This window comes from Varanus komodoensis, unplaced genomic scaffold, assembly GCF_004798865.1.
Source record: "Varanus komodoensis strain SLA01 unplaced genomic scaffold, ASM479886v1 scaffold11, whole genome shotgun sequence".
Classification (NCBI taxonomy): Eukaryota; Metazoa; Chordata; class Lepidosauria; order Squamata; family Varanidae; genus Varanus; species Varanus komodoensis.
The window spans coordinates 15,931,987-15,953,590 of NW_025335317.1; the positions used below are offsets into that span (position 1 = coordinate 15,931,987).

The window sequence follows — 21,604 nt, forward strand, 5'->3', positions numbered from 1 at the left end:
TCTGTTTTATCCTCACAACAGTTACCCTGTGAAGTAGGTTGGGCTGAGAGTCTGTGACTGGCCCAAAGTCACCCAGTGAGCTCCATGGCTGAGTAGGGGCTGGAACCCAGATGGCCTGAGTTCCAGTTCTGCACTCTTAACCACTACACCAGACTGACTATCACAAAGATCTCATCCTTGCCATCTTCCATTTGTAAGTATCCCATGTTTTCCAACTGATTCATCCCCTTTTTTTACTGCAAAACATTTGTTAAGGAGGAAAATAAACATACCTGTATAATGCCTTTTACAGGTAGGGCTAGGAGCCATCTATCTGGAAGCACTTAGATCTTTTTAGCTTTGCTGAAATGTTACTTTTGCAGAAAAGTGGAATTATAACTGCAGGACCACACCATGCCTAATAAAGGTTTTTTTAATCTTCATTGCAGTTTTGCAGTGCTGCATACTTAGTTGCAACAATATCACTTTAGCAAGTAACTATTATTTCTGCTTATCAAGTACAACAAAATTACCATCATCAAGCAATTGAGTCATCTTGTGCAGAAAAATGCTACTCTCACAGGTAATACCATAATATATGAACACAAATTATGGGCTCTCTGGAAACCTCAATGAAATTTGGAATAAAAAACCCTGCTCATCAACAAAATCTTCATTGCCAGATTTTCAGATATAAGCCTTTAATTTTCCTTCACTTCCCCTTCCTTATAATTCATATTGTGGTTCTGGAAACTATTAGTCCTTCCTTGTACCAGTGATTTACATTTGCCCCATCTAAATTTGGCAGTGTCAGTTCTTCTCGGTTAATTAAAAATGGCACTTCCTTTCTATATTTTGAGATATGATTTTTTTTAGAACATTTCTTGTCATGTAGTCCAGGAAATGGGCTCACATGGGCTAGAACCCTGTATTGTCAGACAAATGTTCAACCATTATACTTTGTAGGCAGGTAACATCAATGGGTTACTACAAGAGAAGGATTTATTTCATTCCCCTACTCAACAACTTATTTTGCATACACTCATACAAGGAGTTATTTCTTGCATACAGACTTTATGGTATGCAGTTGGCTGCACTTCAAACTACACCCAGTAAATCAATCATGAGGCCACCATACAAAATGCAGTTATTTTGGTAGTCTGGCCCTAAAAAGACTTATGTCAGATTGTTGCGAAAGGTTTTAATATAGAAATTCTCAACATGCCTATCAGGAAGCAAGTGTCACTGGACTCAGTGCACATTTTTAATCCAGATTTTGATGCACACTTTGATGTCCCACTTTGGAACATCCATTAGTCCGTTGCCACAGCCAAATATTAGCAATAAAATAAAAAAATGTGGGCATCTTTCTTAATAAGTGAACAACTCAATCCAGTAATTCAATTTTGTGGAGCCCAGTTTATATGATCAGTGCCTCAAGGAGATTTCTGCCTCATGAACATGCAGAAAACGAGGTGGTAATGGACATGCATTGTGGTGTGGGGGTTGCAATGACGGATTGGGATTCAGGACACCCAGATTCTAATCCCCACTTGGTCATGAAGCTCTTGGGGTGACTTGGGGCCAGTCACAGACTCCCAGCCTAATTTTCCTCCAAGTTGTTCTGAGGATTAAATGGAGAGGACAAAGACCGTTTGCATCATGGAATAGAGTTGGAAGGGTCCAGAGGAACATCAAGTCCAACCCCCTGGTCAGTGCAGGACTCCGAGCTGCACCATCCCTCTCAGAAGGCAGTCCAGTTGCATCTTGAATGTCTCCAGTGTGGGAAAGACAACCTACCTAGATAAGTGGTTCCACTGCCATACTGCTCTAACAGTCAGGACTTTTTTCCTGATACCTAGCCAGTACCTAACTTTCTGTAACTTGGGCTCTTTAGATAAAAAGCAGGATATAAGTGTAACAAACAGAAACGTAGCTTTAAATGCATTCTAAAGTCATAATAAGAAGTTCATATGCTGTTGCACAATAAGAAACTAAAGACACGCAACGGGTATTATGTTTCTGTCCTTAATAGAAACCTCAAAAGGGATACATTGAATGGAATGCGTGCCCAGGTAAGCATGCATAGAATTGTGACTGTGTTGTCCGTATCATCCCATTAGTTCTTGCAAAGTCTAAATTCTTTGGAACTCTAGCTCTCCAGAGCTAGAGCGTATTGTACAAAATTCAATTATTTGCAGCTATATTCCAATTTCATTATTCATTTTGATTGCAGGGTTTGACTTTTCTTGGTAAAAGAACAGGTAGCACAGTAAGAACATATTTTTGTATCCATTCAAGATGGGTAGATTGTTATTAGGTGCTGTCATTGCTAACAACTCCTTCTCTTACTGGAACTAGATGAAACTGCTTTCACACATACAATAATTTAGCACAAACAACACAATAAGCCACTTGGGATTTTTTGCTATCCCATAAACGAATGATCGACATTGGCATTTCAGAAGTTAAAGCTTTTCGGAATTTGATCAGGTGTACCTTGCTCAAGCTCTAAGAGTACCAATCCCTCAAGTATTAATGCAGTATATGTTGCTCCCTGGTTTTTTAATTAAAAAAACCCTAAACTGCTAATCTCTTTCAGTCCCAGAACTCGATGAACTGTAATTTGTGACAACAGATGTTTTAAAAGGCGCTAATACCATATCACTCACCTATTTCAGAATGCAAGCAGTCGTCATTCAAGGACTGAGCCAATGCCTAGGCAAGGGTCCTTCCAGAGTTTGGAAGTTCAGTACAGTTATTATAGCTCGCTACTTGGCTTATCATACATCTGCAAACAGAGAGCCTGACAAGCACTCTAGTGTATTTCAGGGTAAGTGACAGGACTTAGTCGCTGCTGGACAGGGGGATGGGTAATCCTTAAAGCTATACCGACCAATAGAAAACTCTTGTGGGAATAATTCAAAAGTAATAATGCAGGACCTTATTTTTCTAGGCTATATGGAGCACCCAGATGAAACATACCAGGACGAAAGATGCCTTGCTGTGCCAGGAAAAACACGATCTATGTCTCCAGATTATGGGTTTTTCCCTTTATGCACTCCTACAATTTGGTCCTATGCCAGACTCAGCCTCAAAGCAATGACTCAGAATCTCAAAGAGGACAGCAAAGGGATTCATAAGGTCCTCACCCACTGCTTTCAGATGGCAATATTGTTGGGGTTTTTTTCTCTTTCTGTGTTATGCAGCCTCCTGTGGGATGCTCTATCTGACTCATAAAATGGGTTTTGTTTTCCACCCTCTTATAAAAGCAAGTGGTAAGCAACCTTAATCTCACGCCAAGTTCACCAAAGAAACTGTTACAGAATCTTCTTTCATTACCCCTCTCGTTAGCACATACCTGGAGCAGTCAGCCTACTCACCTGGCCCTTATAGCTTCCATGTAGCCTGAAGTGCCTGATCCTGCCTAATCTTGGAAGCTAAGCAGGGTCAGGCCTGGGCAGAAGTGGGATGGGTGACCTGAGTGTATGATTCTATGATTATTGCTGTCAACTGCCTAGAGAGCTTTGGCTATGGGCAGTATAAAAATATAATAATAATAATAGTTAACGGAATGGGTGTGCATAGTCTTTAACTTAGGTATGGAAAGAGGTGTTTGTTTGAGTTAAATCTCCAGCCAAAGCCAGCAGAAGTTGCTGCACACAGTTGCTTCTTTTCACTCCTGCAAGCAGAAGAGGTTTCTCAGAGCAGGTGCTGGAATCTCCTGGAAAGGGATCTCAAGTGATCGTACACAAAACAAATGGAAACTACCAAGTCACTCCTCAGTGCAATGCAGTGCAAGGGCATCCTAGCAGGGATGTGCTTTATTGTCATGGTTAGTCCTTCGTCTTACCTTTTGTCACAGGCATCATTGTGATTTGGTGTCAACACAACACTAGGGGTAATATTTGATAGTCTCTTGCCTACCACCGAGTTGTTGCATAAACACAAATCACATTTTACACGAGCCACAAAAATGGTGCCTGTCTTTTTAAATCAGTTCTCGCTGGTGTGTGAGAAGAGGCTAAGAATGTAAAAGACTTGCTATCTCTTAGATTATTTTTTTAACATTTTTTCTTGGAATGGAAAATATGGCATGATTTCCAATAATAACAACATGGCTATTGTAAAATAGTCTACATAAAATAATATAGCTCTGCCAAGCTTAATGAAGCTAGTACAATTTAAAGCAATTGCAGATCTGTTTTAATTAAAGCTAACATAATTAGCATGATGTTCTCCTCCGTTAACTGTTGACCCCAAAGGTTATAGTTTCCTACTTCTTAAAAACTACGCTTGTGTTGCCACAGTTCCTCAAAACATAATACATGAATTTATGGGTTTCTAAACAGATTTTCACAGCCTCTGGGGAAGGCAATTTTGTGAGCCAGGCTCTTCCCTTCTGGCCCTCATGCTCCAAAACAACAGTCTCCTTGCAATGGAAATCTTTGTAGGCACTTCCCAGCTACAAGACAAGGGGACTCTAAAAGCACTCTGGTAAACTGATAGATAAGCATCTGCTCATATAAAGAAGGCTGAACCCAAACTCATCTCCCCAAAATCATCCCCTTTCAGTAACACTGTGGGCTCCACCCTCAGGGTGGCTCCCACTGGTCAAGCGGGAGCTGGTGAGACAGACACGAGCCTTCTAACTGGGCAGCTCATCTCTTCTGATGCCTTGTCCTGGGATCAGGGACTTGGCAAGGCAACAGCTCTCTCTCATCCCCTTCTCACACTCCTCTTGTCCCTTCTTAATCAACTCTGCTCTCCTGGTTAGCCTAGGAGCCTCTATAAAGAGACCCTGAGGGCACTTCAAAGGCCTCTGCCTCTCCCTGAATTTCCAAAACTCTCATTGCCAAGTCTTCAAAGTCATCTTCTTCAAAATCGAGGTCATGAAACTCTGAAATGCTCCCAAGTTGGGTTCACTCACTACAGGAACCCTTGATGAACTTCCTCCATCTGTCTACCATTGCCACAAAATGATACTGAACCTCATGCTATCGTATTTATTGTTTGCTTGCCAGCAATGAGCAATGGCACCTGTGCTCCTCCTCGTTCCAGTTATTGTCTGGGCCAAGCTGAGAGGCAGGTGAATAAACAGGTTGCAGTGGGAAAAAGGAAGAGCAATTCCAGGGGGTTCCTGGCAGAGGAGCCCTGTAAGGCATGCACCTTCTCTCCTTGATCTAAGCCCTATTTCCAAATAGAGTATTTGAGACTGCTTACAAGCTTGATGAAAAACTATCACTCTTTTGATTCTGAACTGAGTTTTTTTTAAGATTTTTTACATCCTAGGTCTGTATCTGTACTAACCCATGCTCCTTTTGAGCATCAGCAGGTGTCAGGAGTTGTGACACTTAGCCCTAGATTGCCTTTTCTATCTCTTCGGTCTTCTGGAACTGGAACTCATTGGTTCTGCCCCATCAGTGCGATTTGCAGAGAACTGTCTCCCAGCTCCTTTACAGCTATTGTTGCCATTTGAAAATTGGTTTCATTCTGCCCTTTAATTTTTTTCTTGTAAGGTAAAATTTATAATTCCTTTCTATTTCCTCATATATACCATGTTCTAAAGCCATTTTCATTTCAGTTACCAAGTAAATCCTTGCCAAATTGTTTGCAACATACATATTGTAGTTCTCAAAACTAGTCATAATACAGCAGCTGAGGGATAATCAGTGCCAGGTGGAACAGAACTATTATTTCAGGTTTTAGTGAATTACTTGATGATCACAGTTATTTCTCTGTGCAGAATGGCTAAAATAATAAACTATTCTGTGGGGATGTAATGGGTTTATATGGGATAGCAAATGTCAACAGAGTTCCTACAAGTGCAATTTGTCATATAGGGCAAAGCAGGCCTAAATTATTTCTCGCAAGTAGATCTGTTTGGACTCTGCCTCTGATACTGGGAATAGTATACAGCCATCATGAAAACTAATAGTCTTATCTTCCATAAACTTGTTTAATCCTACTTTAAATTTGCCTATGCAAGTAGCATCACCACTTCTTGCAGCACTGATGTTCATAAACTGACAATGCATTCTGTGTGAAGTTTTTTCAGATCAGGAAATTGAAAGTCATGCCCTTATAACCCAAGAGTGAAGGAGGAAAAAATGCATATGTTAGGTCTAGACAATATCAGAATTGCAGTACCTTTAAGAGGAAAACCATGATAAAATCCACTTCTATCACTAGTCACTCTATTTTAGAAAAAAGCCACATTGGCAACCTTAGTTAATACTAAATCTCCTCTTCTCCTTAGTACTGTTGGCTTAAAGTATTTAACCCTGTCTTCCCATCCATGAGGCAGTTTAACAGCAGTATCAAAACAATAGACAGAATGTAATTAAACAACAAATAACAACAGAAGCAAAACAAAACTGCATAAAAGCAATAGAACAAAATTATAAAGGCCAGTAATGAATGACCTGTCCTTCATATGTCCCCAGAAATGACAATAGTTTAAGAATTAGACATGGCCCTGCTTCAGCCACCATACTGAATGGTTACATGAAACATGGACTCGGAGCAGGATCTCACTGGATAGGCTCATATTAGAAAAAGCTGCCATTGAGACATTCTGCTCCAGGGCCAACAATTGCTTTAGGGTTTCAGTCCAAACCAGATGCCCATAATGCTCCAAACTTGTAGTGTTACAGATATCCTATGCAGGGTAGAAGAAACATGGAAGCAAAGGTCACTTCTGTGCTCCTCTTGTCCTGCAAAACACTTAGCCAGCCAATTGTGGCCATTTAAGTGGCATACCTTAGAGCACAAGGAAAGGAGATTGAGGCATTATCCAGATACTTCATATTATGGTCTATCTACCCTGGTCCATGCCAGCTATGAAGAGGGAAAGGTTCTCCGAGCTCAAAGACTCCACTGCAAGGTGGAACACTGGTCTAGCCTCAGAACCGGGTCTCCAAAAATCCCTGTCACTGTCTGACTAGCTGGCTGTACAAGACCAAGACTACAACCTAAACTGGATCTAGATATAGGGTGGCTTCCTCCTCGTGACCCTGCCCCAGTGTAAAGAAGGAAATAGGTCACCAATACAATACCAAAAAAGCATAGATTTGCATATTCTAATTATACGTGCAGATGCAAATTCAGTAATGATTGTTATAATTTAACCAGAAGCACAGTGCGCCTCACCACAGTTAGGGAAGGCTGTGTCCTGGATGCCTTCTCCACCTGTTGTCCGGCTGCTAACAGTTGCGGGGCAGCTTCAAAACCCCCAGTCTCTCTACTTATATTGCTTTCTTTCTAAGCCGGACTTGGAGTGAATGGTAGGACAGTCCTTAACTGTAGGACAGCTCCAAATAGTAGACTGTCCTCTGTCAGACTGGGTACCGTCTTCCGTAAAGTGGCAAAAAACTGAACTACTAACTAATACTATTAGATGTTCCGAAAATGTCTTCATTAAAAATCCAGCTGTTGTTTTCTGAAGCAGTCCTTTCCAAACCCCTTTAAATGGCAGTCTGAGAGTGCACATTGTTCTGTCTGGATGTCACCAGGGATAAGAGAAGACCAACGATTCTCAGTTTCTTCATTCTTACCCTAAAAAAACCAAAGGGCAGTGATAGATTTGAAATTCAGCCCATGAGTGTAAAGCCTTTATGTACACAGGTGTGTTTACATTGCAAGTCCACAAAATTCCTCACACCTTTGGACAATGCACACAAACTCAGAATGGGAGGAAATGGGACCACACGCCAGTTTCATTGGTTTCTGGGAGCATTCTGATTCTACCTCCTCCTTTGCTGTAACTGCCACTTTGAGCAGTTACTGGCCAATGTGGGAAAATGAGACTGAGATACAGAGATGTGTTACAGCCATTCTTGGGCCATGGAGCTAGGACAAGGTAATGCTGGAACTGCTGGCCTTGGGCTGAGCTGAGATGGATCTAGAATATGGTTGAAGTAAAAATGCACATTGCAACTGTACAGTAGCTGAGATGATTACAGACAGTACTGCTGGACTGAGAGTTTCTTTAGAGTTTACTTTACTGGGAAATGCTTTAGGGTTTACTAGGAGATACTTTAGAGTTATGAAGCAAAGAGGTACACACATGTGGATTATTTCTATGCCCTGAAAAAGGCTAAAAGCCCCAGAAAAGCAGTACATTATTTCGTTAAGGGACTTATCTCTTTCCATCCAGAATTATTCTTATGTATCTTCATCTAGTACAGCCAGCCAAATGCATTTCAGGATCCAGTAGGCCCTGTTACAAGAGGGAATTTCTCCCCAGATGTTTTATGTGTGAATACACAGTTAGCTTTAAAATCTTTATCTCCCTTACCAAAGCAGATCAGGCAGCTAGCTATTTAATACAAAAGAGGCTGATCTGCAAAAGACCACAAGGATGATTGCAGAAATAGTACAAATTTTATAGGTCACCAATTTTATAAGGCTTTATTGTTGACACAGGCAGAAATTAGAAGGGGCAGTTTTTCTAGATGTATGATGACATGAGGAGGAAAGTTGTGCTTACTAAATTTCTGCTTGACAAGCAGCTGGTAAGACAGAGAAGCCCAACCAGGAAAAGGAAAAAACAGTAACTCCGCGCATTTACAAGGTATGGCAAATGGGAATTTTCTTCAGTTTTAACTAGGGTTGTTCATTTCTTTTTTAGCAATCTCTTCTCCTGTGTTTTTTTAAACAGCAACATGATCATGAGGCATTAGTTCATGATAATGCTTGTCTCCATGCCACAAGAAGTTTCATCTGCTAATTCCTACATAATCACCCTATGGTTAAAGCACATAGGCATGCCAGACTGGCCCTTCCCCACAGGCAAGCCTAATTTAAACACAACCACACATTTAGACCAGCCAAGGAGTATTTAGTCTCTCTATTCAGAGTATCAGTAAGACAGGAACATAAGATGTTTTTCTATGGTGCCTCACTTCTTGTTATCCCCTGAATGCTCACAGAAACTGTTAAGGGTGGATCTTTCACTGTCTTGCAGTATCTGTGTCTCAGTGAAAATGAAGCATTGAGCCTTTCTTTCTCCCCTGGAAAAAGGATGCATAAGATCAGCTACAAATATGATAGTAAGGGTTACATTACTTGCAACTGCATACCTTGTGCAGAAGTTCTGAGACAGCTACTCCCAGTAAGAAGCGTGCTCTAGTAAAAGATTAAATTCTCTCAGGTAATGGCTTTTATGGAAAAAAGAATTCAGGGAAATAAATGATACAATAAAATGGAATGAGTCTAGTTATAGGGGAAGGTTTAAGTGGGAGATAAATGATAGGAACTGAGCGGGTGCCCATCTATTTGCAAGAAATTGTAAGAACAAAGGCTGCAATTCCAAGCATATTTATTAGTAAGTCATTTCTGTTGAACTCAATGGGTTTTGCCTAAGTGTGAACTTATGTAGGTCCAAGCTGCAGTAGATGTGTATGTGCTTGTCCTGGACTTAATTGTTAAAGCAAACTTTGATGGCATTTTCATTTCACAGCAACAGAAGCAGCAGCACCTTTGGCAGGTGCAGTCTGTCATGTAGGGAGAAGAAAACCTGCACCTGCTGAAATTCCTCTTCTACATATCTGCTAAAGGTATAAAAATCAGATTCCTTCCTGGCCTCTCACCTATCCATTCAGAAATACTTTCTTTCCTAGCATCCTTATTAAGATACATCTCCCCCCCCCCCCCGCTCCTCCCAGAACTGGAAAAAAAAATCTGACCTCAGCTGTTTTTTATTTATTAGATTTATATCCTGCCTTGTAGGTTAGTACTGTATGGCTAATATGCCTTAATGTTATTATAGTTCTACCTATTCAGTTCAGGCTGAATTTGGGTGTGTGGATTTTATGAGCCTCTACATATCAGATTTTCAGTATAGAAAGTCTGACTAAATAGTAGTACTATAACAAAACTCTCTGTTGATGTGAATGGTAAGAATGGTGCTCTAGACAAGCTTTTCAGACAGTACAGGTAGGACTAGACACACACACCTTGGAGTGGGGGCAGTGACTGTCCAGAAAGCAGCAACATCAGCATCTGGGTTGCAGTGAGTATATTAAGGTCCACACACACACACACACACACAATTGGAGGTAATCAATAATCAATATGCTTTATTTTCAATCAAATTACTTCTTCCTAAGTAAGTGTGTTTAGCATCAGAGCAGCAGAAGTGAACTTCACTTTCTTCTTGTGTGATACTAAGGTTTAATTGTTACTTTGTTTTAGCGGTGGGTTTATATTTTAACATTAGATGCTGGGCAATTGTTATTCTTATTTTTATTTTTTAGAAAAATTTGCTGTAAACCATCCCAAGATTATTAAGTATGGGATGGTATAGAAAAGTTTTAAATAAATAAATACATTTAGGTGAATTTAAAATATAAAACTGCCCATGTTTGGAGCATTCTTAAAAAAAAAAAATCAGGGTTGGCAAAAAGTTATTGGCAACAAGGTTTTTTCTATTTTTAGTAGAAACAGTTGCAAAGCATGGAATGGCAGTTTATTTGTGAAGAGAATAGAAATGTTAATATGTGCTTTATAAGTGAAATGTTAGTTGTGTATTTCATACGGCTGTCTAAAGCCTGCACTGCACCCCATAGGACCATTAAGGCCAGAGCATGACCTAGCTACACACTCTTTCCAGACTCAATTAAGCAAACCCATGCAGAGCTGCAAGGGAAGGAGGCCAGACTAGTAAAACTAGTACTGCACGATGCCCACAAGAGAGATGAACCAAGCAGAATACCAGAGAGACTAATAAAGAATGATTATAGTGTATCAGTGCTACACTTTTCTCAATTTAAGAAAAGGTCCTGAAGGCAAGAGATGGGCCAAGCCAGTTAAAACAGTTAAAGAACATGTCAGTAGGACAACCCACAATGAAGCATTCAGAATCCAGGTCAGAAGTCAAAACAATATAATCAGAAGGATATAAGCTGCCCCTGTACTGTTAATCACACAAATTACCCTGTAGGAAATGTGCTATGCATACTCCTTTGCGTCTTCAAAGTCAGAGCAGGTAGAATATATAAATGTAGAGCAACCTGGTGGGAATACAAAAGCATGCTATTAGGGTTAACCCCTTGGGCATGTCTTGCTCTGTAGTCCAACTCCATTTAGAACGTGGACAAGAAATTTAGTTTCCCTGAAGAATCTAATAGCACAATCTCCCAGTTAATACAGTGCATACACAATATGCAAAACTCTATGTCTTTGTTAGCAGATACCTTTGCTTCAGAAAATTCCATTGTCCAACTCCAAACAAGGAGCACCTGTTAACATATCATTAGTAGACTCATATCTATAAATGCAAAAGTGTAGTGTCACATCAATTTAGTGTACCTCCCTCACCTGCAGATGTGTTAGACTATAACTCCCAGTATCCCACAGTCAGCTGATTTGATCCTTTATTACAAGGCTTTCCTTCAAATGTAACCTATCCAAAAACCTTAACAAACTCTTAAGGCCAGGGGACAAAAGGCAAAAACTGTGTCATCACTAGGCTTGCCATAAAGAAACTGGGCAGGTGAAGCTTTCCTAGGCAGGAAACAGAAACCAATAAATGCAGCAGCTGCTTAGTATCTTCTGGATAGACTGGTGTTGAAAATAGAAATACAAAGGAGGGGGGAGGGACCTACCCTAATCATCAGCATCAAAGAACATTTAAATACACCTGCATAATAATCTAGGAGGATGAACTACCACTTAGTAAAGAAGTTACAGGAGCATTTCTTTTAAAATTACAGGAGAAAAAGAAAGCCCCAAAGGCACTTTTTTCTAACTCCAAGAAGAAACAGGCAGTTCTTTCAGATTCTTCACATCATAATTACTGGTTCAGTCCGCACCACTACACAGATGTTGCTAATTTATAATAATTTCCTATTTTCACCTTGTTTCTATTCTGAATTTCCTGTTTTTCCTTGAGTTTGATGCTGGATCTTTGAGTTTAAAGTGCCCTCTGCTGTCTAAAGTCCCCTGTTCAGGTAAGCAAATGATCAAATTACCTGTTTTAACAACTCAGTTTCTTGAGTTTATATAGCCCATAGAGAGGCCTGTGTTACCTTAAGCATCTGTGAACTCAGAAACATACTTTAAAAAAAACCCTCTGAAATCTCTGGCAACTGAAATGAAATTCTAAGTGTATGCATCCTGCCTTTTGTGGGATGAAGCAAGTAGGATCACTGCCTCTGCTCCCTTCCAACAAAACACAATTCCTGAAAGCAAGTGCAGCCTCTCTCCCATGCTGACTTTCCCAAGAGTAAATTGAAGGCCAGGTCAAGGGATTTACTTCTGAGGAAATGGCATTTTAAGACAATCTGATTTAATTTGGATCAAGCTCCATTGAAGATAATGTGATTACTTCTACATAGACATGGGTATGTTCCCAGCTAGTTGTTCATTTCAGGGACTGGAAGGTGGGCAGCAACATTACATTTATGGTCCAGATCAGTGCGCAAGCCAGAGAGGAAGGGGAAAGGCGTGGGGTGGGGTGGGGTGGGGTGGGGTTGGGAGGGCGACAGGAACGCAGGAAGGCAACTGAAGGTTGACTGGGCGTACCTCTTTCTCAGAGGGACTGCTGTTTCCCAGCCCATGAAAATCTCTCTTCATCCCCCTAGAACAGTGATGCAAGTGTAGAGGACACACTGCAATATATACCACAGCAAAAATGTAACCAATTCGGAATACTGTATAACGGCAGAATAGTACCAAGAGGATGATTTGGGTTGAGCATCATGTGACACACTATCCTAACAGGGATCCCTCCCCACAACAATAGAGAATTTTACTAAGATACTCAATTTACAGTTGTATAAAAGCATGTTTCTTAGAAGAACTCCAGTTTTCATCCCAAAGAATAAGAAACCCATACTCGTATAAAATATTTTTTCTTATCTAAAGGGTCTGTAATATGATGTGCAGTTCAGTTGCATCAGATGCCTGTTTAAGAAAAGCAATTGAGTTACTACTGCTATCACTAAATGGATTTGTCTTTTCTTTACCTAGTGTAAAAACCAAATAGAAGGCCCCTTTCCTTGATGCCTAGCAAGTGCCATTTGGAAGATAAACAGCAGCTAGTTTGGGTATTTCTATGAATAAGGATAAACTGGATTCTTCCATTTCTTCATTCAGAGATGTATATGTTCATTTGCAATTTTGAACCATTCTCCTGGAAGAAACTAATGTTTCTGGAGAAATGCTGCTGGGAAAAATTTGCATGTGCCAGCCCTACATTTTGCATAGCTCCTCCATATTTTTGAGGAAGTAAAACAACTAAATCACTTCTCCACAGGAAAGTGGTAGAGGTGGTGGAGAAATGGTACTGTAGTAGAGGAGAAAAGGTACTATGACTGTACCTGTTCCTCAAGGAAGTCTGTGTATACATGTACCAAAAGTAAGCAGAGGCACAAGCGTAAGAACAAGGACATACATAAACCAGTCTTCAAATATCACCTGTTGTAGTAACCCAAGTATATTTTAACATGCCAGTATTATTGGTGAGCCGAGCACTGATAGACTGACATTAAAAACTGGAATTAGGTGTGAGAAGATCATAGTTGTTCTAGTGTTGGATTGGGACTCTGAAGATCCCGGTTCTAGTCCCTACTCAGGTCATGACTCTTACTTTAGGCCAGTCACAGACCTTCAGCCTAACCTACTTCATAAGGCTGTTCTGCGGAGGAGGTGACCTATGTACCTTACAGGAGAAAGAAAGTGGGTTGTGAAGGTTATAATGTAAAATACAGTAATAAAAATTTTAAAAGGTACAGGTCAGGTTTGTGTATAAATAGAATCTGGTGCCATACTCCAGACTGGGGAAGAATTTTGGAATGAGGACTGTAGCAGGGTCCAGATTGTTTGTGTATTTTCCTCCAATTATTTCAGGGCCATGCTAGGGATAATGAGTAAGATCATTCTCGAGTTCTCCATTTTTTCCTGTTATTCCTGTATGCAGCAATGCCGCCACTGCTCTGCCCCAGATTGGATCAGTGATGGGTGGATGAGTTTACTTTGACCCCCCACTCTATTGCCTCAGCCAGAAGGCCCCCCCACAACACACACACACGCACACACACACACGTTTGTTCTGCTTGTTTGTTGATTTGTTCTACTATGGAAATTGCGCAGATGTGTACATCTTTCCAGCTGGTTGGACAGCAACTTTGGAAGGGGAGGGTGTTACACCTGAGAAAACATCACAGTGGGGAAAAGTTATAATTTCCCGACCCCAGAATTGCAGTTCCAATCCAGTCCACCCCACTTCCCCCAGCACTCTGATCAGGTCTCCCAGAAATTCCTGATTTCTTAAAAGCAGTCATGTGCTATAGTTCTTCTCTCCTAATCCCTGAGACACAGCACAAACAGGAGTTGTAATACTATTAAGATGAGATCACAAACAAGCAAGGGCTGTTAGTAAATGTTATTGACAGATAAATGGCATGGGCACTGGCCTTTTATGTTAAGCATAAATATGCTATTATTCATTTTTGTGAGTATTTGTACTCTGTTTTGATGGTCTACTGTTTTCTTAAATATTTCATAAAATAACTATTGTTTTGACAATTTTTAATACAGTTTTAATAACGGTTTGACTAATAATTCACTTTTTAAAATAATTTTAATTGTTCTGTGTATCAATTATGGAAAATTCTGTGGACCAAATAAACAAGCTGATTGATTCATTCATTCATTCATTCATTGAAATAGGAGTACAAGATCATTCATATGGAATTCATGAATAAAATAGGTTGGCATCTCCTGGATCCTAATGCTGCTCTGAAAACTGCAAAAGGCAAGAGGCGGATTGCCTTGAAAGGGCACCTATAAATGCAGAAATAAATTCATGGCATTGTGCATTTTTCATGTTTTGTCTCCAAAATAAAAAATTCCCCATGTTTAAAAATTAGAAACGAGTCTTAAACTAATTCAGGTAATTTCAATGATCATGGTTCCATTGCAAGAGATTTGGCTTTTCGCACCTTCATTTCTAAAAATATTTGGATTTAATTTTAAACTAGGTTGCTTTAAAAATCAATACTGAAATTTCAAACTAAGTTATCCATCATGTTGCATATGCATTGCTTTAACATGATTAGAGCAGTCCTGTAATACAGGTATCTTTGTCTCAGCTCTAAAGCTGAGTCTTAGAGAGAGCAACTTGCCTAAAAGCCATACTAAAAGAGGTGACAGGAGATCCACAATTGGAACACCCATTGTTTGTTTGTATGTTTACCAAAAGCAGTTTTGCTGGGGCCCAAATCAGACTGAGACTGGACTCAGATGGCTTAACCCATTCCTCCATAGTATTTTTCTCTGAAGTATAAAAGCAGGATGGAGAAAAGTATTAAAAGATCTTTCCTTTAGTGTCATAACACAATCCACTACCACTACTCCTTTTAATTTCCCTTTTTTGAGTCACAGAAGATCCTGAATAGAATTATCGTGCACAGTATTACTCTGGCCCTCATAGCAGAACTTATTGCTGTGGGGTCCATTTCAATCAGAGGAGAAAGGGCTTGGTCGTTCATCAAGAAAAGGATGGTTTACAGCCAGTAAAACTCTTAAGGTGAAATTCTTTGCATGTTTAAACAGAAAAGAATTCTACATCCCGGAATGGCCCAGCTACTGATGCTGGCTTGTTCATGGTGGGAGTTGTAGGACATTTTTCCATTTCAGCATGCATAGGATTGTGCCTTTCACTTCTTTTCCTCTGTTCCTTGATTATCTAAAAGATATTTCATTTATACATGTTGCTAGCGCCTTTATAGGCAAATGCAAGGTCTCTCTCTAAGCTTTAGTTTTTAGTGCTGCTAAAGGATTCTCCATTTTCATTTCAGGAAGGCCATGGTGATGGTGACTCCAGTTCATCTTGCAGAAGAAGACTTCAAAATCACTCTCTTAGAGCTCCGAAATTTGATGGAACTACGAAAGAGCAACGCAGTCAAAAAAATAAAGGAAATGTATGGTGACATTTTTGAAATCTGTAAGAGGCTGCAGACGTCACCTACAAATGGGATATCTGCTTCCCAGTCAGAATTGGAGATAAGAAAATCTGTATTTGGAAAGAACTTTATTCCCCCTAAAAAGCCCCTTACTTTCTTGGAATTAATATGGGAAGCACTGCAGGATATGACATTATGTATCTTAGAAGTTGCAGCCGTCGTATCATTGGGACTCTCATTTTATCATCCACCAGGAGGAATTGTGACAGCTTGTGAAATAGAAGATATTGGAGGAGAAGAAGAAGATGGGAAAACTGAGTGGATAGAAGGTGCTGCGATACTTTTGTCAGTAGTTTGTGTGGTGTTGGTAACTGCTTTCAATGACTGGAGTAAGGAAAAGCAATTTAGGGGGTTACAGCATCGCATTGAAAAGGAACAAATGTTTACAGTCATCCGGAAAGGGGAGTTAGCACAGGTGGCAGTGGCTGACTTAGTGGTGGGAGATATTGCACAGATCAAATATGGTGACCTTTTACCAGCTGATGGTTTGCTTCTCCAAGGGTACGATCTGAAAATTGATGAGAGTTCCCTTACAGGGGAATCAGATCATGTCAAGAAGTCTTTGACTGAGGACCCTATGCTGCTTTCAGGTACCCATGTGATGGAAGGCTCTGGAAAGATGGTTATTACAGCTGTAGGTATACATTCACAAACAGGAATTATCCTCACTCTACTTGGAATGGGGGAGGAGGATGAGAAAGCAAAACAGACAGACCCAAAACCAAAAAAGAGGGGCGGCAAGATGCCTGAAACTTCCAGAAATGAAACAAATGCCGTTCAACAACAGTCAAAGAAACATGTGTCCCACAAAAAAGAAAAATCAGTTCTGCAAGCAAAACTCACGAGATTAGCTGTTCAGATTGGCAAAGCAGGGTTGGCAATGTCTATAATCACTGTTACTGTCCTTATTGTCTATTTTTTAGTTCAAAATTTTTTGATAAATAAGCGGGTTTGGACTATTGAATGCACACCAGTTTACATGCAATATATGGTGAAGTTCTTTATTATTGGTGTTACGATCTTGGTAGTAGCGGTGCCAGAGGGCCTTCCACTTGCCGTCACCATCTCACTTGCCTACTCTGTGAAGAAAATGATGAAAGATAATAATCTAGTGAGACATTTGGATGCCTGTGAAACTATGGGTAATGCAACTGCAATTTGTTCAGATAAAACAGGAACCTTAACCATGAACAGAATGACAGTAGTTCAGATCTTCATTGGTGGCACACATTATCAAGAGGTTCCTGCTTCTGATTTAATTCACGCAACCATGTTGAAATATCTGCTTAAAAGTATTTCTATAAACTGTGCTTATACTTCTAAAATCCTACCTCCTGAACAAGAGGGAGGCCTGCCCCGTCATATTGGCAATAAAACCGAATGTGCTTTACTTGGCTTGCTTTTGGAATTAGATCAGGATTATGAGGCTGAAAGGACTAGAATGCCTGAAGAAAAACTGCATAAAGTGTACACTTTCAATTCCAACAGGAAATCTATGACCACAGTTTTGAAAAATGCTGATGGTAGCTATCAACTCTTCAGCAAAGGTGCTTCTGAAATAATCCTTCAAAAATGCAGCCGACTGTTGAATTCAGCTGGGGTACCTGCCCCCTTTTCCAAAAAAGACCGGGAAAATGTGATGAAAAATGTGATTGCACCAATGGCCTCCGAGGGACTTCGAACCATATGTCTAGCTTTTAAAGATATCCCAGCTAGCCATTCAGAACCAAAATGGGATAACGAGGATGCCATTATCAAGGACCTGACATGTATTGGAATTGTAGGTATTGAAGACCCTGTAAGACCCGAGGTTCCCAGTGCAATAAGAAGATGTCAGAATGCTGGTATTGTCGTGCGGATGGTCACTGGGGATAACATTAACACTGCCCGCGCAATTGCTGCAAAATGTGGCATCCTGCGGCCTGGGGAGAACTTTGTGTGCTTGGAGGGGTCGGATTTTAATAGACTGATACGTGGTCCAGACGGAGAGATTAAGCAAGAGCTTCTTGACAGGATCTGGCCGACGCTTTGCGTGCTAGCAAGGTCCTCACCTTCTGACAAGTACAACTTAGTGGAAGGGATCATTAATAGTAATATCACAGAAGAAAGGCAAGTGGTGGCTGTCACGGGCGATGGCACCAATGATGGGCCTGCATTGAAAAAGGCCGATGTCGGCTTTGCCATGGGCATTGCTGGAACAGATGTAGCCAAAGAAGCTTCGGATATCATTCTTACAGATGACAACTTCTCGAGCATTGTTAAAGCAGTAATGTGGGGCAGGAATGTATATGACAGCATTTCCAAATTCCTCCAGTTTCAGCTTACTGTCAATGTTGTAGCAGTAATAGTTGCTTTTACTGGTGCCTGCATTACCCAGAATTCCCCTCTCAAAGCTGTTCAGATGCTGTGGGTCAACCTCATAATGGATACATTTGCTTCTCTTGCTCTAGCCACCGAAAAGCCAACAGAAGCCCTATTAAAACGAAAGCCGTATGGCAGAAACAAACCACTGATCTCCCGTACGATGCTGAAAAATATTTTGTTCCATGCTTTTTATCAGCTTGCAGTTGTCTTTGTGCTTCTGTTTGCAGGTGAAAAATTATTTGATGTTGACAACGGACGAATTGCACCACTGAGGTCTCCACCCACCCAGCATTACACTATTGTGTTTAACACATTTGTAATGATGCAGATTTTTAATGAAGTCAATGCACGAAAGATTCATGGGGAAAGGAATGTTTTTTCTGGAATTTTCACAAATACCATTTTCTGTTGTGTCACTTTGGGAACACTGATTGTACAGGTCATCATTGTCCAAGTGGGAGGCAAGCCTTTTAGCTGTGTAAAGCTTACACTAGAGCAATGGTTGTGGTCCATCTTCTTTGGCCTTGGGACATTACTATGGGGACAATTAGTAATTAGTATTCCAAACCGATATCTGATCTGCCTGAGGGATGTGGGCGGGGAGCCACCAAAAGAGGAAATTGTTGAAGAACTAGCTGGAGAGTCAGCGGAGATTGACCTCGGAGAGCAGGAACTGCGTCGTAGTCAGATTTTATGGTTTAGGGGTTTGAGCAGAATACAAGCACAATGCAGAGTTGTCAGAGCCTTCCAGGCTCCTTTGTATAAGGAAGTACAAGGAGGAACTAGTACTAAAACGATCTAGCAGATCATGAGTTTAGAATTTGGACATCTTCATGGTTTGTTATTGAATTTAGATCTTTAAAAAGAGCAATGTGCATATAAGCATTATTACTAAATGAATGGCTTTTTCCTTATAGCTGTCTGTCACTTGGACACATTTTTGAAACTGTTTAACAAAATAGAGACACTTTTTTAGAAGATATGTGGGAAAATGTAAGAAATCAAAATAAGAGTCCAATTGAAACTTTCTTCGTATATGGGTCTGGGCATTATGTTAGCAGACCTTAATTGAATCTTGGGCCTTTAGATTTATTTTTGCAAGGGGTATCTTTAGAAGAAGAGAGTGAGTGATGAAACCAAAAGCCACCTCTTGAATACCAGATTTTTTATATATTTATTGATTAAAAGGTGATATAAATAATAGCAGATAAACTGTACATAGTCTTTTACTTTTGACCCTGTTTATGCTTATAACCAGTATCAACTGGCTGAACTGCCTTAGGCCATTGATCATCTGTTTGACAATGTGCTATTTTTTGTAAGTATTTTGAATCTTTCTTTAGCTGCTGGGCTATGAATCTGAAGGGAGTGAATATAGATCTGGCTACAAGTAGGCTAAGCTTATTTACATTTTGTTCTTGATGGTTGCTTATAAGCAAAGATTACTGAATAATAAAAATGCTAAAACATTCTTTATCCTTGTTGTGTAATTGAAGGGAAGCAACACAAAAAATCCAAAGGATTGTGCCAAAAGAACAGTTTGTTACACTATAATATTTTCTACGCAAGGGTGTTAATCAGCTGTTAATCTACTGTCTCTGCTTTCGGTTTCATCACAGAATTGAGATCTAAGCACTACACAAAAAGTGTTTGCTTTCCTGCTTTTCCACTACATAACCTCTAGGTGGCACTGTGGTATAGTTACATAGTGCAAATACACAAAAGGAAATCACAATCAAATGCCACATTTAATTGTGATGTAGAAAAGAAAAATCACTGAACACGCTGATGAGAGACAGAAGTGAAATTGGCAGATCACAGTATCTGGAAGCATCCAAAGAACCTGGAAACAATGGAAAGTGGGGGATTATGGGCATGTGATCAATGCCTCTCATAGAAAAGCTAATAGAGAGACATTGGAAACCAACCATTCCTTCATCCAACATGCTCTCATTTTTTAAAATTGCCTTAAAGATGACTATCAGGAATAGATATGCTGTAAAAGTTCCAGTGGACAACTCTTCTTTTAGCCTACCCCTTGAAGATCTTTGGGATTCTACATTTCATCTTTGACCAAGACCCCATTAACTTAATATTTCTTAGATTGGAAGAAGTTGCACAAATATAACTTTTTCCATTGTACTGTACAGTGACAATAACAGGTAATGCCAAGCTTCTAAAATTCTAGTATCTAGCCAATTTTAAAGGGTCTGTCTAAGATGGAATCCAGCAATTCTCCAGTCATCTTCAGTGATATCCCCAGACTAAGTAGTCATTACCTAGTTTTCACACATTACATAGCAACAGATCTCAACTGAAGCTGCAGCCAATCCTTGCCTCTGTAATGAGCTTCCCTATAAGAGTATGTTGATATTTTTTGCATTCATTGCTTTGTATGGTCAGCAATAAGCTTCTCAAAGTATACAATAATGTATGACATCACTCTAAATTGTTATAGATATCACTTTTACCAGCAGGCTGGATTACCTGTCTCCCAAAACCTGAAGCAGGGAGATCCTCTGGAATGTTGGAGTAATAGATCCTCCGATTACATGATTCCAGATCCTGACTCTCTCCCAAGATCACAGCAATGTTCTCAGAAGACAAACCACAGCTGAGCTTTCTGCGGTGGTTGTGAGGGCTGGAGAAACTGCTCTAGCAGGGTCTATGACCCGGGGAGAGAAAATCCACTGTATCCTACTATCCATGAATAGCATTCCAGAAACTTTATGTGCTTTATTACAAAAATGGAAGATGAAATTATTAATAACAGGTAAGATAAACAATCAAAGAGGACAAACATTCCACACTCACCAAAGGGCCTTGTAGAAATATTGGCACTCATGCCTTTGAGGTACTGAACATTGTGAATGTTCAACTTTTTTATTATTGTTGCGCAAAACTTAAGTAAACAAAAAAGAACGGGTGCTTGATGACTGCATATGTAATCACCCCCTTTGATATGCCATGCTTAGCTCTGGTGAACCCACTGCCTCCAGAAATCACATATTGTAAGGAGTTGAATGCGTCCACCTGCGTCCAATTCTGCTGCCACATCTCAGATTAAATGGACCTCTTTCTGGGAGGCCCCAGAGTTTGTTAGAGAGCTAATATCTAAACAAATAGCCTCATGAAGACTAAGTAGCTAATGAAAAGACTTTCGGATTTAGTTGCACAGAAGCACCAATTGGGATTGGTTTATTTAAGAAAACATCCCAAACTGTGTACATCTTCCTGAGCACTGTTCGATCCATTTTCACAGAATGTAAAAAAATGTGATTCAACCACAA

General features: G+C 40.1%; 2 protein-coding genes across 7 annotated transcripts in view; one reads left to right on the top strand and one right to left on the bottom strand.

The window, feature by feature from the left end:
* CTNNA3 (catenin alpha 3) overlaps positions 1-2,785 on the bottom strand; it is a 766,319-nt gene extending 763,534 nt beyond the window's left edge. For all 6 annotated transcript variants that reach the window (XR_006413770.1, XM_044420420.1, XM_044420417.1 and 3 more), the window contains exon 1: positions 2,652-2,785. The gene's annotated coding sequence lies outside the window, so the exon portion shown is untranslated. The remainder of the gene's footprint in view (positions 1-2,651) is intronic.
* Positions 100-19,586, top strand: LOC123018388 (plasma membrane calcium-transporting ATPase 1-like). Its single transcript, XM_044420416.1, has 7 exons — positions 100-193; positions 2,015-2,054; positions 2,661-2,812; positions 2,936-3,123; positions 9,443-9,539; positions 11,876-11,933; positions 15,786-19,586. Exon 7 carries the CDS (start codon positions 15,793-15,795, stop codon positions 19,114-19,116), a length of 3,324 nt encoding a protein of 1,107 aa, XP_044276351.1. The 5' UTR covers positions 100-193; positions 2,015-2,054; positions 2,661-2,812; positions 2,936-3,123; positions 9,443-9,539; positions 11,876-11,933; positions 15,786-15,792; the 3' UTR covers positions 19,117-19,586.
* Positions 19,587-21,604: the final 2,018 nt, after the last annotated feature.